The 16538-nt window shown below is 37.2% G+C and overlaps 1 protein-coding gene across 1 annotated transcript in view; it reads left to right on the plus strand.

Moving 5' to 3' along the window:
* Nucleotides 1-16538, plus strand: part of CLSTN2 (calsyntenin 2) — a 746211-nt gene that overhangs the window by 132388 nt on the left and 597285 nt on the right. Inside the window, exon 2 of the mRNA XM_042781870.1 lies at nucleotides 13066-13188. Coding sequence (XP_042637804.1) covers nucleotides 13066-13188 — 123 coding nt within the window. The remainder of the gene's footprint in view (nucleotides 1-13065; nucleotides 13189-16538) is intronic.

Consider the following 16538-nt stretch of genomic DNA (forward strand, 5'->3'; position numbering starts at 1 on the left):
CTCGGAAGGAAGGTTGGGCAATCCTACTTCCGTAGTGATACTGCCTCGGAAACCCAAGGAGGGGTCGCTATGAGTCGGAGCCGACTCGATGGCACATAACAACAACAACAACAACAATGGATGTTTGCAGCTGTTTCTTCCCACATCAGCAAATGAAGTTTCAGAAAGCTTTACTCCATCCACAACATTAAAATTGATGTTACTTTAGGAGACAGTACTTCCTTAGTCATATTTTGAGTGCCTTCCAACCTGAGAGGTTCCTCTTATGGCAGTATTTCAGACAAGGTTCCACTGCTATTCATAAGGTTTTCATGGGACAATTTTTTTAGAAGTCAGTTACCAGGTCTCCCTTCCTAGTCTGTCTTAGTCTTGAAGCTGCACCAAAAGTCGTTCACTATGGGTGACCCTCCTGGTGTTTGAAATACCAAAGGCATAACTTCCAATATCACAAAAACATCCAAACGACCACAGTACAGACAAACTGATAGTAGGGGTGGGAACCCAGATTAAGCAATATTGCAAAAAAAAGATTCTGTGACATTTGTGTCCATGTGTTTTTGTGTGGAAATTATGTAGTGATATCCTAATGTGGTGTTAATTTGTATGTCCCTGATGAATAGGTATTGAGCATCTTTTCATGTTCTTTCTTGCCATACATATGTTTAGTTTGGTTATAGGTCTGTTCAAAATTTTTCCTATGTTTAAAAATTAGATTGATTATCTTATTACTGATTTGTAAGAATTTTTATACATTCTGGGTACATTTCCATTATAAGTTTTATAGATAGTTTTTTTTATTATTATTTTTATTTTTTCCATACTGACACGCATGACCCCCAACTATTCCAGAATTTTCCCTCTCCTCCCTCCCATCCCCAGTAGCTAACAAAGTAAATTTCCTTCCCTGAATAAATCTTTCCTTGACTTTCTACAATAGTGGCCTCATACAATATTTGTTCTTCTGCATTTGACTTATTTCAGTCAGTATGATATCCTCCAAATTCATCCACATTGTGAGATGATTCATGTATTCTTCATTATTCTTTATTGTTGCGTAGTATTCCATTGTGTGAATGTACCATAGTTTCTTTATCCATTCATCTCTTAATGGGCATTTATGTTGTTTCCATCTCTTTGCTATAGTGAATGGTGCTGGTTGTGCGTATGTCTGTTTGTGTCCTGTCTCTCACCTCTTTAGGATATATTTCTAGTAATGGAATTGCTGGATCAAATGGTATTTCTATTTTCAGTTTTTTTAAGGAAACACCATACCATTTTCCACAATGGTTATACCATTTTGCAGTCCCACCGGTGGTGTATGAGAGTTCCAGTCTCTGTGCAACCTTGCCAGCATTTGTTATTTTCTGTCTTGTTGAACTGATACTATTACTGGGATGAGATGATATCTTGTTGTTTTGATTTGTATCTCTCTAATGGCTAATGATGGTGAGGATTTCCTCATGTGTTTGTAAGTCTCCAATATAGCTTCTTCAGTGAAGTGTCTGTTCATGTTCTTTGCCCATTTTTGAATTGGGTTGTTTGTCTTTTTCGTGTTGAAGTATTTAAGTTTTCTATAAATTTGAAAGATAAGTCCCTTGTCAGATATGTCATAGCCAAATATTTTTTCCCAATCTGTAGGTTCTCTTTTTATCCTTTTGGAGAAGTCTGTCAATGCACATAAAAATTTAATTTTTAAAAGGTCCCAGTCATCTAGCTTCTCTTCCACTGCCTTTGCATTTTGGGTTATGCTTGATACTCTATTTATGCCATAGATTAAGGGCCCTAAATGTACTGCTATTTTATCTTTGATGAGCTTTATAGTTTTCAGTTTTACATCTAAGTCTTTTATCTAACTTGAGTTCATTTTTGTTTATGGGGTGGGGTGTATAGGTCTTGTTTCATTTTTCTACAAATGGATATCCAATTTTGCCAGCACCATTTGTTGAAGAGGCTGTCTCACCCCCATTTAATGGGTTTTGGTCCTTTGTCAAAGATCAGCTGTCTATAGATAGATGAGTCTATTTCTGGGTTTTCAGTTCTGTTCCATTGCTCTATCTGTCTATCATTGTACCAATACCATGCTGTTTTAACTACCACGGCTGTATAGTAGGCTTTGAGATCCAGGAGTGTGAGACAACCTACTTTGTTTTTCTTCTTTAGCAGTGCTTTGCTTATCCGAGTTCTCTGTCCTTTCCATATGAAAGTAGTGATTTGTTATTCCATGTCCTTAGAAAAATGTTGATGGAATCTGGATCGGGATTGCATTGAATGTGTAGATTTGTTTGGGTAGTATTGACATTTTTTACAGTATTCAGTGTTCCTAACAGCAAAAACAAATCCATGAACAAGGCATTTTCTTCCATTTATGTAGATCCCTTATAGTTTCTTGTAGTAATCTTTTGTAGTTTTCTTTGTATAGGTTTTTGTGTCCCTGGTAAGATTTATTCCTAAATGTTTTCTCTTTTTGGTAGCTATTGTAAATGGTATTGTTTTTCTTATTTCCTTTTCAGAGGTCTCCAACTGATTTTTTGTATGTTGACCTTGTATCCTGCCACTTTGCTGAACCTTTCTATTAGTTCCAGTAATTTACTGAGTCTCTTGAGTTTTCTATGTATTGGATCATGTCATCTGTGAATAGATATAGCTTTACTTCTTCTTTGACAATTTGGATGCCTTTTATTTCTTTTTCTTGCCTTGTTACCCTAGCTAGAACTTCCAATACAGTGTTAAATAAGAGTGGTGACAGAGGACATCATTGTCTGCTTCCCATTTACAAGAGGAATGCTTTGAGTCCTTCCATGTTAACAATAATGTTGGCTGTTGGCTTTAAATATATGCTTTTCATTATGTTGAGGTTTTCTCTTCTATCCCTATTTTGCTGAGAGTTTTGAACAGGAATGAGTGTTAGATTTTATCAAATGCCTGTTCTGAATCAATTGTATGATCATATAGTTTTTTTGTTTTATTTATGTGGTGTATTACACTGATTTTTTTTCTGCTGTTGAACCATCCTTACATACCTGGTATGAATCCCACTTGGTCAGGATGTGTTTTTTTTTTTTTTTTTTTTTTTTGGTATGTTGTTGGATTCGGTTGGCTAGGATTTTGTTGAAGATTTTTGCATCTATATTCATAAAAGATACTGGCCTAGAGTTTTCCTTTTTTGTGGTGTCTTTCCCTGATTTTGGTATCAGTGTTATGCTTGCTTCACAGAATGAATGTGGGAGTATTCTATCTTTTTCTATGTTCTGGAATAATTTAAGTAGTATAGGTGGCAGCTCTTCCCTGAACATTTGGTAAAATTCTCCAGTGAAGCCATCTGGGCCAGAAGTTTGTGTGTGTGTGTGTTGGGGGTGAGGGTGGGGGTGGGGGTTAATGATCTGCTCAATTTCTTCTTTTGTTATGGGCCTGTTAAAGTATTCTATCTCTTACTGGGATAGTGTAGGTAACTATTGTGTTTCTAGAAACTTGGAGTATAGTTTTTCCTAATATTCTATTATTTTTTTTTTTATTTTTGTTGATTCTGTTGTGATATCACCCTTTTTGTTTATTATTCATGTTATTTGCATCTTCTCTTCTTTTCCTTTGTTAAATTTGCCAGTGGTTTGTCAATTTTGTCCATCTTTTTGAAGACCCAGCTTCTCTATTTTGCTTTGTTTTATTTTCTGCTGGTTTTGTTTCTGCTCTGATCTATATTATTTCCTTGCTTCTGGATACTATAGTTTTCCTTTGTTGCTCTTTTTCTAATTGTTGAAGTTGTTGAGTTAAAGTATTGCTTTTGTTTCTTTCCTTTTTTTTGATGTGTGCATTTATTGTTATAAATTGACCTCTGAGTACTACTTTTGCTGTGTCCCAAAGGTTTTGATAAGTTGTATCTTCATTCTTATTTGTTTCTAGGAACTTTTTGTTTCATACTTTATTTCTTGTGTTACCTAGTGGTTTTTTGAGCAGTGTATTATACAGTTTTCACATATTTGATATTTATTCCTTGATCTTCCTATTACTGATTTCTAATTTTATAGCATTGTGATCTGAGAAGATGCTTTGTAGTATTGCAGTGTTTTTGAATTTATAGAGGCTTGTTTTATGTCTTAACATATGGTCTATTCTGAAAAATGATCCATATGCAGTAGAGAAGAATGTATATTGTGTTTCTATTGCATGGAGTGCTCTGTAGATATCTGTGAGGTCAAGTTGGTTGATTGTGTTGTTGAATTCTTTATCTTTGTTGAGTTTTTTTCTTGTTCTGTCCCTCCTTGAAGTAGTTGGTTAAAGTCTCCTACTACTATTGTAGAGTTATCTGTTTTTTCTTTCACTCACTGCCCTTGTGTCAATCCTGACTCATAGCGACCCCTCCTTGGGTTTCCAAGGCAATATCACTATGGAAGTAGATGCCCAGTCTTCCTTCCGAGGAGTGGCTGGTGGGTTTGAACTGCCAGCTTTCTGGTTAGCAATCAGATGCCTTAGGCACTATACCACCAGAGCTCCATTTTTCCTTTCAGTTCAACTAGTATTTGCTTTATGTATTTTGGAGCTCTTTCACTGGGTGCATAGATATTTATTATGATAATGTGTTTTAGCATCATGTAATGTCCTCCTTATGCTGTTTTTTCATGTTGAAGTCTATTTTATCAGAAGCTAATATAGCCACTCCTCTTTTTGGCCACCATTAACTCAAATTCACTGCCGTCAAGTTGGATCTGACTCATAGCGACCCCTCCTTGGGTTTCCAGGGCAGTATTACTATGGAAGTAGATTGCCCAACCTTCCTTCCAAGGAGTGATTGGTGGATTCAAACCATGGGCCTTCTGGTTAGTAGTCAAATGAATGCCTTAGGCACTACTTGGTCACCATTAGCTTGATATATTTTTTTCCTGCCCCTCAATTTTTAATTTGTTTTTATCTTTGTGTCTAAGGTGGGTCTCTAGTAGGCAGCATATCAATGGGTCTTCTTTTCTTATCCAATCTGCCACTCTCTTTCTCTTGGCTGGTTCACTTAGTCCAGTCACATCGAATATAATTAGTGATAACACAAAAAACTCACTGCCGTCGAGTCGATTTGACTCATAGCTACCCCTCCTTGGGTTTCCAAGGCAGTATCTCTACAGAAGTAGATTGCCCAGTTTTCCTTCTGAGGAGTAGCTGGTAGGTTGAACCACCCGCCTTCTGATTAGCACTCAAATGCCTTAGACACTATGCCACCAGAGCTCCCATAATTAATGAAAGATGTGAATATATGGCTATCGTTCTATTGTGTTCTTTGTTGTGTTGGTGATTTCCTAGTTCCAAATATTTTTCTGTGCTGAGTTCATTTTGTTGTCAAGTGTTTCTTCTCTTTTCTTCATTTTTGCTGGTTTTGTGCTTACTAAGCCCATGTGTTTTTCTTTTTTCTGAGTTTGCTTAGGAGGATTGTTAATTTTCTTTGTGGTTATCCTAAAGTAAATTCTTATCTCCCTAAGTTGGAACAGTCTATTCTATAAAGATTGTTAACTGTCTTCCCCTGCATTTGGAAGTTTTGTAATTAAAACTTTTATTCCCTCTATTTTCTTTGTTGCTGCTGTTGTCTGTATTTGATAATATCCAGCATCCATTCCTGATAAAACCTCTCAGCAAAACAGAAATAGAAGGGAAATTCTTCAACGTAATAAAGGGCATATATGCAAAACCAATAGCCAACATTATTCTAAGTGGAGAGAGACTGAAACCATTCCCTTGTGAATGGGAACCAGACAAGGATGCCCTCTATCACAACTTCTCTTCCACACTGCATTGGAAGTCTTAGCCAGGCAATAAGGCAATAAAGGGAAATCAAAGGCAACCAAATTGGTAAGAAAGAAGTCAAACTATCCCTATTTGCTGATAATTTGATCCTATACATAGAAAACCCAAGAGACTCAGCAAAAAAAAAACAAAAAAACAAACTACTGGAACTAATTGAGAGATTTAGAATAGTGATGGGATACAAGATCAGCATACAAAAATCAGTTGGATTCTTCTATACAGGCAGAGAGATCACTGAAAAGGAAATAAGGAAATCAATACCATTTACATTGTTGTTGTTGTTGTTATTTGCCATAAAGTCGGCCCCGACTCCTAGTGACCCCTCCTTGGGCTTCCGAGGCAGTTATCACTACGGAAGTAGGATTGCCCAACCTTCCTTCTGAGGAGTGGCTGGTGGGTTTGAACCTCCAGCCTCCTGGTTAGCAGTCAAGTGCCTTAGGCACTATGCTACCAGAGCTCCCAGGATTGCCCAACCTTCCTTCTGAGGAGTGGCTGATGGGTTTGAACCACCAGCCTTCTGGTTAGCAGTCAAGTGCTTTAGCCACTATGCTACCAGAGCTCCTCCCATTTACATTAGCTACCAATAAAATAAAATACTTGGGAATAAATCTCACTAGGGGCACAAAAGACCTGTGCAAAGAATACTACAAATTACTACTTCAAGAAACCATAAAAGATCTACATAAATGGAAGAACATACCATGCTTGTGGACAGAAAGATTGAACACTGTGAAAATGTCAATACTACCCAAAGCAATCTATACAATCAGTGCAATCCCAATCTACATCCCATCAGCATTCTTTAAGGATATGGAAAAACCTATCACTAATTTTGTATGGAAAGGAAAGTGACCTTAGATAAGCAAGGCATTATCGAAGAAGAACAACAAAGTCGGAGGTCTTACACTCCCGGATCTCACAGCTTACTATAGAACCACAGTAGTCAAAACAGTCTGGTATTGGTACAATGACAGACACATAGACTAATGAAATAGAATTGAGAATCCAGAAATAAAGCCATTGACTGATAGTCTCTTTAACAAATGGTGTTGGTAAAGCTGGATATCCATTTGCAGAAAAATGAAACAAGATCCATACCTCACACCATACATAAAAACTAACTCCAGATGGATCGAGGACTTAAATGTGAAACCTAAAACTATAAGGGGGTTCTGGTAGCATAAGGAAGCTCTTGGTAGTGTAGTGCCTGAGGCACTTGACTGCTAACCAGAAGTCTGGCAGTTCAAATCCACCAGCCACTTCTCAGAAGGAAGGTTTGGCAATCTACTTCCATAGCGATATGGCCTTGGAAACCCAAGGAGGGGTCACTATGAGTCAGGTCTGACTCGACAGCACGTAACAAAAACAACAACAAAACTATAAAGTTCCTTAAGGAGAAATTAAGGACAAATTTAGGGGCCCTAACTTCCGTAGTGATACTGCCTTGGAAACCCAAGGAGGGGTCGCTATGAGTTGGGGCCGACTCAACGGCAAACAACAACAACAACAACAACAATTTATGGCGTAGGAGCTCTGGTAGCATAATGCCTAAAGCACTTGACTGCTAACCAGAAGGCTGGTGGTTTAAACCCACCAGCCACTCCTTGGGAGGAAGGTTGGGCAATCTACTTCCGTATTGATACTGCCACAGAAACCCAAGGAGGGGTCACTATGAGTCAGGTCTGACCTGATGGAACATAACAACAACAATGTATGGCATAGACAGACTATCAAGCATAGCCCCAAATGCACAAATAGCAGAAGATGAACTAGATAAATGGAACCTTCTAAAAACTGAATTTCTATGTGTGTCCGAGGACTTATCCAAAAGAATGAAAAGAGAACCTACAGATTGGGAAAAACTGTTTGGCAATGACATTTCTGACAAGGGACTTATCTCTAAAATTTGTAGAAAACTCCATCACCTCAACAACAAAAAGATAGGCAATCCAATTAAAAAACGAGTTGAAGACCTGAATAGACACTTCACCAAAGAGGATATTCAGGCAACCAACAAAACATATGAAGAAATGCTCACAATCATTAGCCATCAGGGAGATACAAATCAAAACAACAACGAGATACCATCTTGCCCCAGCACTAATAGCAAAATTCAACAAGACAGAAAATAACAAATGCAAGCAAGGATGTGGAGAGATTGGGACTCTCATACACTGCTGGTGGGACTGTAAAATAATACAACCATTGTGGAAAACAGTATGGTAATTCCTTTGCAAGCTGGAATTGGAAATACCACTTGATCGAGCAATCCGATTACTAGGTATATATCCTAAAGAAGTGAGAGCCAGGACAAGAAGGTATATGCACACCCATGTTCATTCCAGCACTATTCACAATAGCAAAAAATATGGTAACGACCTAGGTGGCCGTTAGCAGAAGTATAGATAACCAAACTGTGTTACATACACACAATGGAATACTATGCAACACTGAAGAATAATATAGAATCTGCTAACCATCATATAACATGGATGAATTTGGAGGACATTATGCTGGGTGAATTAAGTCAATCACAGAAGAACAAATATTGTATTAGTTCATTATTGTAAAAAGTCAAGGAAAGGTTTATACACGGAAGGGAACTTTCTTTGTTAGTTCCCAGGGCTGGGAGAGGAGGGGAGGAAACACTGCAAAAATAAAAAAAAAAAAAAAAAAAAAAAAGGGAAAAAAAATTGAAACAATCATACATGAAGAAATCAAAAGGTCATTAAAAAGATAAGAAAGGAAATAAAGGCAAAAATGATGTCAGAAGGACTCTGAAACTTGCTCTTGAATGGAGAATATCTAAAGCAGATGGAAGAAATGATGAAATAAAAGAGTGGAATAGAAAATTTCAAGGGAGACTCTAGGAGACAAAGGAAAGTATTATAATGAAATGTACAAGGACTTGGAGTTAGAAGACCTAAAGGAATGAACATTCACAATAATTCTCAGTCTGAAAGGACTGAAGTAAAAATTCAAGCTTTAAGTTGCAGTATTAAAGCATTCTATGGAAGCAGCTCTGGTGGCATAGTGTCTAAGGCATTTGATTGTTAAGCAGAAGGCTGGCAGTTCAAACCCACCAGCCACTCCTCAGAAGGAAGACTGGACAATCTACTTCCATAGAGATAATGCCTCAGAAATCCAAGGAGGGGTCGCTATGAGTCAGATCCAACTCAGTGATAGTGAGATAGTGAGAATGGAAGCAGTGGTCAGGAAATCAAACAACATATTGAATTGGGTAAATCTGCAAAAGACCTCTTTGACATGTTTAAAAAGCACAGGTGTCACTTTAAGGACTAAAGTGCTCCTGATCCAAGCCATGGTTTTTCAAATATATCATATGTGTACAAAAGCTTGGAAATAAATAAGGAAGAACAAAGAATTGATGCCTTGGAATTACAATGTTGAGAAAGAGTATTGTATATACCATGGCCTGACAAAAGAACAAACAAATCTATCTTGGAAGAAGTACAGCCAGAATGCTCCTTAGAGAAGGGAGTTTGGACATGTTATCAGGAGGAACCAGTGCTTGGAGAAAAACATCTGTTTTGTAAAGCAGAGAGTTAACAAAAAAGAGGAAGACTCACAACAAAATAGACACAGTGGCTACACAAATGGATTCAAGCATAGAGATGATTATTAGGATATAGCACAGGACTAGGCAGTGTTTCATTCTGTTGTACATAAGGTCACTGAGTTGGAACTGACTCAACAGTAACAACAACAACGTGAGTTGGAATTGACTTGATGGCACACAACACTAACAACACTCTATGCCAGGGTTACTGTAATTGATAATTTGCCTACTTCATCTCATGCAGTTCTTACAACAGTCCTATGAAGTATCTCCATTTTACAAATGAAGAATGAGTAATACATGGAATGATTAAAACACTGTATATTAAAAACTACTCATCTGTTGAGTTGATTCCAACTCATAGCCACCATATAGGACAGAGTAAAACTGCCCCTTTGGGGTTCCAAGCCTGTAGTCTTTATGGAAGTATACTGCATCATCTTTCTCTTATGGAGTAACTATTTGGTTCAAACTACTGACCTTTTGGTTAGCAGCCAAATGCTTTGTAACTCAGCTCTAAATCACATTCATCAAATGCTGCAACATGGTTAAAGGATAAGGAAGAAGCTCCATGTTTTGTAGTTCAATAGAAATAAAAAGGCGATCATTAAATTCAGAAAGTAGAAAATATGCAAAAGAGGCTTGTTCCAAATGTTATGCTAGCTGAAATAGAATGTGATTTAGCCATTTGTAGAATAAAAGAGTTAAATAAGTTTATCTAGATGGAAGGACAGTTTATAAATGAGTGAAAAATTCAGTTTACCTAGATGCAAGGAATGTTGTCCTTGGAATGACCATTGAGCCACTTTAAAAAAAAAAAAAGTATTACTTGCATAAACTAGCCTCAGAGATATAAATGATATGCTCATAGTCAAAATAATGTAAATTTAATGTGTTCATTTTTAACCCTGAGGGATTGATCTGTAGACAAAACATAGAAGGTATAATTTTGGTTACATATAAAAAGGCACATGTTTATGAACCTTAACAAAGCAAAAATTGAGATCAATCTTAGGAATGTTAGTAGAAGAAAAATGGAAAAGAAAAAAAATAAGGATATTAATGTTCTTTTTTCTTTAAAATGGAAATATTTTAAAACTTCTGAGCCTCAGTTCCTCATCTGCAAAATGAGATACAAAGTCTTACCCAATATGGTTACTGTGATATTAATTATTATGTGTAGATTGCCTAGTATATATTACATACCCTCCCCTCTATAGCAACTTAACCCTTTGCCATCAAGTTGATTCCGACTCATGGTGACTCCACATGTTCCAGAGAAGAACTGTTCCATATGGTTTTCTTGGCTGTAGTCTTTATTGGAAGGAGATCACAAAACCTTTCTTCCATAGCACCACTGAGTAGGTTTGAACTGCCAACCTTTAGGTTAGTAGTAGAGCACAAACTGTTTGTACAACCCAGGGACCTGGTATAGACTCAACTAAATGTAGTAGTAGTAGTAGAGAGGAGTAAGGAGAGGCAGGCTTGTGGATAGAAAGAAATCTGGCCTCCTAATGAGGAAAAACCTACACTTGAAGTCTATAAACCACCTCTCTTATGAACCCTGTTGCTGCCCAGGGAGTAAAGTGGTGAGTCTGAGTAATGAAAGGAGAGAGACTTTGTATCCAGCAGAAGACATGTGACTGACAGGACAGCAGTGAGTGGTCCTCACTCCATTTTACAGGTGAAGGAGTTGAAACTCGGTGAGGCCAACTGGCTGCATAGGACCAGCCAGGATGTGGCTAAGTCAGGGCTGAAACTCAGCAGCTGTGACTCCAGATTCCATTATCTGCCACAGAACCAAGTGGCACAATGAATCTGAAACACTGGGTAAGCTCTTGGCTTATGCTCTGTACACATTTCTAATTAATAGGCCCTAGATTTAATTAAGGGCAAAAAAAGATTAATTGTTTCCAACAGCTGAAAATTATTTATGTTTCATTTGTGTTGAGGGCTAATAAAAGAGTGAAGGAGTGTGGGGTTCAGCTCAGGGTGCCTTTAATTCTCCTGGGGTCCATAATGAAGCGTTGGTCTGATTGCCAAAATGTGAGCATGGATGAGCTACTTCCCATTCAGACCTGAAACCAGCAGAGCTGTGCTCAGCCCTGGCATGATGCAATCAACAAATGGTTCTCAAGGCCAAGACCTGAGAATAGCAAGGCATGCATCCCTATACCACTAAACTGCCTCTTGGTTAGTTCACAGTTACTGCAACGTGGGTGAGAAGTAATAAAATGGTGGCCCATGTTGAGGCTGCCACCAATCCTGGCTACTGAACAGCCCTTATTGACCTTTTGAAGCATGTTGGTGTGGGGTGGGAATAGGAACCACCAAAGCAGAGCTCTTCTCGAGTCTAAACCCTTGCTTTTTACCATGGCTACTGAGAAAAAAGATGTTTTATATACATATATGTGTGTGAGTGCATGTGCTTTTTGGATATCACAAAATGTGAGAGGGGTTTTATTAATTGTGATTCATATGATCTTCAGAAAATCACACTCTGAAAAGCAGTTTCTTAATCATTTTCAGAAGGATCACACCTACCTCACAGGGTTGCTGTGAGGATCATTACGTATGTGATGGCACCTTTTAAACTTTTAAACTGTGAATCAGGGTGTGAGGGTTGGCATCAAGACGACTTTGGTTGTTTGAGCTCTCTCTAACTGTTATTTTGATTCTAAAGCACCTACTCTGCACCCACACTTTTATGAGATTATGTGGAAGAATAAAAATAAGGACAAATCAAGGAGCTTACTTTTGAGAAATTGGGTTAATATCTTATAGCAATCACTCTTATTGCCACTGTGGAGGGTGGAATGGAATGGGGCAAGAGTTCACAGTGGGAGACTGGTCAGAAGGCCACTGCAGTTATCCTGGTAGGAGATTGTAGGGCAAGACCAAATCAGACTCTCATAGAAGTATTACATCAGTCCTGCCACAAATTTCATTCTAGTTCTTTAGCCTTCGTTAGTACCTGTTGACAGTAAGAATATTCAATAGGTCTTTTAAATGTATTGATTGTTAATTAATTAATATAACCATTTAGCTGGCCAAATTACTGAAGAACTGCTTAAGTTGCTAGATGATTTAGACCATTTAGATAGATATAGTCTTTAAATCATCAGAAAATATTGAAATGTTTGATGGATCTTTAAAGAAATATGTGTATGTGTGTGTATTGTGTATATGTGTGTATTGTGTGTATATATAGATACATATATGTATATGAAATGGAGTAGTGATAGCTTTTATGACAGATCAGATTAGATTTAGGTCAGAAATACAGCACATTATCTGCTAGTTCATTGCTTGAAAATAAACTTTTTAACTCTGAAACAGTGGCATCCATTAATGGATCATAGCATGTATGAATTAAAATTTAATCAGTTAAATAATATCTATGTTAGGCATTCAGAAATATAAATAGATTTTGGTGAGGTAAAAGATCAGTGGTTTGAGTCTCAGTGCTACCCCTTACCTTAAGTGTACCTTCAGTAAGTTGTTGAGCCTCTTTGAACTTGTCTGGTTCTTCACTGTGTGTAAAATATGATGAGCATGTTATGTATCCCCAGTAGTGTTCTTGGATGAGAGCTCATGATTGGGAAAATGTAAAATATTAATAATATATTTATGAAATAGTTATTCAAAGGATGATTTTAAAAGTCAATCTTTTTATTTGTTGTATTTTTCCTATTGTTTTCTAGTCAACAAACACAAGCCTTGGATCGAGACATCATATCATGGAGTGATAACTGAGAACAATGACACAGTCATTCTGGACCCTCCGCTTGTAGCACTGGATAAAGATGCACCAGTCCCTTTTGCAGGTAAGATGATGGCTTAGTATGGTTGAGCTTGGCTCACTTTGGAGACTTGTTGAAAATCCATGAAGCCCAGGCTAGGGCTTTATAGTATTGTATCCAGCCATGCGTTTCAAAAATGAGCTTGTGATGGAGCAGCTGAAAGCCTCTTATTATTTCTGATGTGCTTCTGTATCTTCTATGGTTTTTCTCCTATGTGTCACCTAGAATATGAGACATTTGTATCTTCTTCTTCTGAGGGATAGTAAATTACTGAAATGGATCCTGGAATTGGAGAAGTTAGACTGGTAAGATTCTGAAGGGATTTCCCTTTAGAAAGATCAGCCATTGGCATGAAAAATTGTGTGGTCCATTGTCTCTACTGCTCACCTATCATGGGCAGGTGGAGACTTGCAGCTTAGTAGATGAGCAAGAGAAATGGGGGGACAAAAGACCAAGAAAGGTTTACCAAGAGTAGGATAGGGTCCAAACTTTGAGCTTCTAAGTGGTGTGGCTTTTGCAAGAGAGTCTAAAGGCACTACCATTTTGTTCTCTGCAGCATGTGGCTAGAGAGCCTTCTCCCTGACATAAGGACTACCACCATTTTCTCCTCTGGTCTCTTGGAAGGGCTGGGTGCCAGGAGGTCTGTGTGAAGAATATAGATATGTCATACATTTCCCTGGATGTTGGCAAAGAGAAGGGGATGGGTGGTAACAGGGTGAAGAAGAATTGGACAAAGAATTTCTGAAGATGCTTGCATCATGAGTAATATTGTTAACATTTTATAACTGTCAGGAGAAAGACAGGAAATTTAATGAAGGTTTTCAAGATTTCTGAAGATTGCTTTATGATAGATGGGTGCCAGGCCGAGGTTTTCACCGTAATGAAGTCTATTTTTCCTGACAGTTTGTCTGCTACATTATGAGCTACTTGGGCAGAAAAAATTGGCTCTTTTGCACTTCTGAGAGATAAGCTCTGTGAAGGCCTTTTTTTCATTATAGAACATTATAAAGCAAGGAGCGAAGAGGTGGGTTAAATGGGGAAATTCAGCCTTACGTGAAGATAAACCCATAAGCATTCTTGCAGAGCATGGGGGAGATACTCTCAGCTCTCAGAAGAAGGCTTTATCTTTATTCTGTGTAGAATGAGAACCACCTAACCGTGTACCTACCTGTGACTTCTTGTGGTGTTTAAAGTTGGGGTATCTCCATACATCTTCCTCAGAGGTCCCAGCTCAACCATATTTTGCTTGGAACGGTAAATCCTATGCTATCTTTTCCACAAAGATTGAAATACCTTCCCAAGTGTACTTCATCAGGCTAGGAACATTCCAGCTCTTCCCTTCTTTGACATACCTAATGTGGTACTGGTATTGATGGAAATCCTTAGCAACCTCCCAGAAATGAGATTTTTTTTTTTTTAACAAATACTAGCAAAAGTATTTGGGTCATAGAAATGTTTGCTTTGGCATGTACTGTATGATTAAAAAAAAAAATAGAGTCGACATTTAAAACTGGGAGATTGAGCATAAAAATTCAGGATTCTGGTTATTCTTGATGCATGAGATCTGAAATACATTGCTGAGTTGTTTTAGACTGAGGTTGTCCCCACAGCTTCTCTCAGCCTTTTCCTTCACTCACAGCTGCTATATGGAGTCCTTCCACCAAACCAGAGCCTCTCACTCACCTTTCCTTTCAAATGTGTGGCTCCTCTTTAAAACATAACACAGAGGAAATCAATGGCAAATTAAATGGGAAGAAAACGGATGCCATTAAGTCATTTCAGTGTAGTGAGCCTAACACTTTAAAAGATGAGGGTGTGTCACATACTTCATTATGTCTGCCCATGATGTGGTCCTCTTTTCATCTAACAGTAAAAAAGGAAATGGAAGTCAGTGAACAAGCTGAACTAGTAATGTTATAAGTGCTCTACTGTATAGGCCAGAATAGAAACCCATCTCAGGCAAGTCTAGTATTTGAAAATTTGGATTTACAAAAGATCTTATCATTTCCTTGGTTGTAGGACTGGAAGACAATTAATAGCTTCACCTGAAGATTGATCAAATTGTTTCTTTAAATCATATAAACTTGAATTTGTAGTCTGGCCATTGCATACACTGACAGAAATTTAGGAAGCTAAGATTTTTACCTAAGCAAATCCCTGAGTAGTTATTCCCATCCAAAGATAATTTCTATATACACTTCCTGATACTTGCAGGTGTTTTCTTTTTTAAAAAAAAAAAACTAGCTTAATGCATCAACATATGCTCTTCCACACTCTTAAGAGTAAAAAATAAAGGTGCTTTGCAGAATGGTCAAAGCTATTTTTCTCCATGTTATTTATGATGAGCTGTAAGACAGGACACAGACACTAGCCATCCATCCATGTTGAAGGAACTTATTTTAAAACATTTATCTTTAAAAGAAAATACTGAAGATTTATTTCAGATCCCTATCATTGTCATAAAATTGAAAAATTCATATCTGTCAGCTCTATCACTTCTAGAAGGCAACTGAAGCTTTTAGTTCCTCCCACTCCACCCTTATCAACTACTGTTGTATTGTGTAACAGTTTTTCTACCCCTTTCCCAGTGGTCTTTATTTCCAGTAAAGCCCAGGAGGTGAGCTACAAGCTTTTTGGAAGACAGTTCCATCCTTACCATTTTTTCTGTGTTTTGTTTCTCTTGTCCCTTTCCCCGTCTTTTAAACGTTTATAGGAGTTATTTCCTACACTTAGATTCTGCCAGAATATATCATTCAGAAATCATATGTTCTCTCAAAGTATATTTTATTTAATGTCATGACTATATTTCATATATAAATGAAAATTCAGAGGTTTAAAAAGAGCTTTCATTGTATATCTTCTGATTAAAGCAATGATAAGTATTCATTGTGGAAAATACAGCAACGCGCAAAGGAGAACTTAGAAAAAACCGGGAGATTGAGCATAAAATATATACTTACAAAGTATGTATTTTCCTACCCTCAGAGAAAGTCTCTGTTAAAATTTTAATGTTTTTCCTTCTAGTTATTTTTCTATTCATTTTTCTTGAAAAAATTTGATCATATATCATATTCAATGCTATAATTTACTTTTCCCACTAAATTAATGGACATACCCAATTTCATTAAACATTATTCTGCAACTCATTAAATGGCTGTATGATTTTTCACTCAGTGAATGTTCTATAGTTTAACATTCTCTTATTAATGGGTAATTTATTTCTAATTCTTTTATTATAATATGTGCCTACATTTCAGTTTCCATCTTATAGATATATTTCCAGAATTAGAATTAATTAGTCAAAAGATATGAACATTTTTAAATTCCCTAAATCATGATAAATTTCTTTCTAGAAATATTGTATGAGTTGGTGC

This window comes from Orycteropus afer, unplaced genomic scaffold, assembly GCF_000298275.1.
Source record: "Orycteropus afer afer isolate SDZICR_OR568_19922 unplaced genomic scaffold, OryAfe1.0 scaffold00188, whole genome shotgun sequence".
NCBI lineage: Eukaryota > Metazoa > Chordata > Mammalia > Tubulidentata > Orycteropodidae > Orycteropus > Orycteropus afer.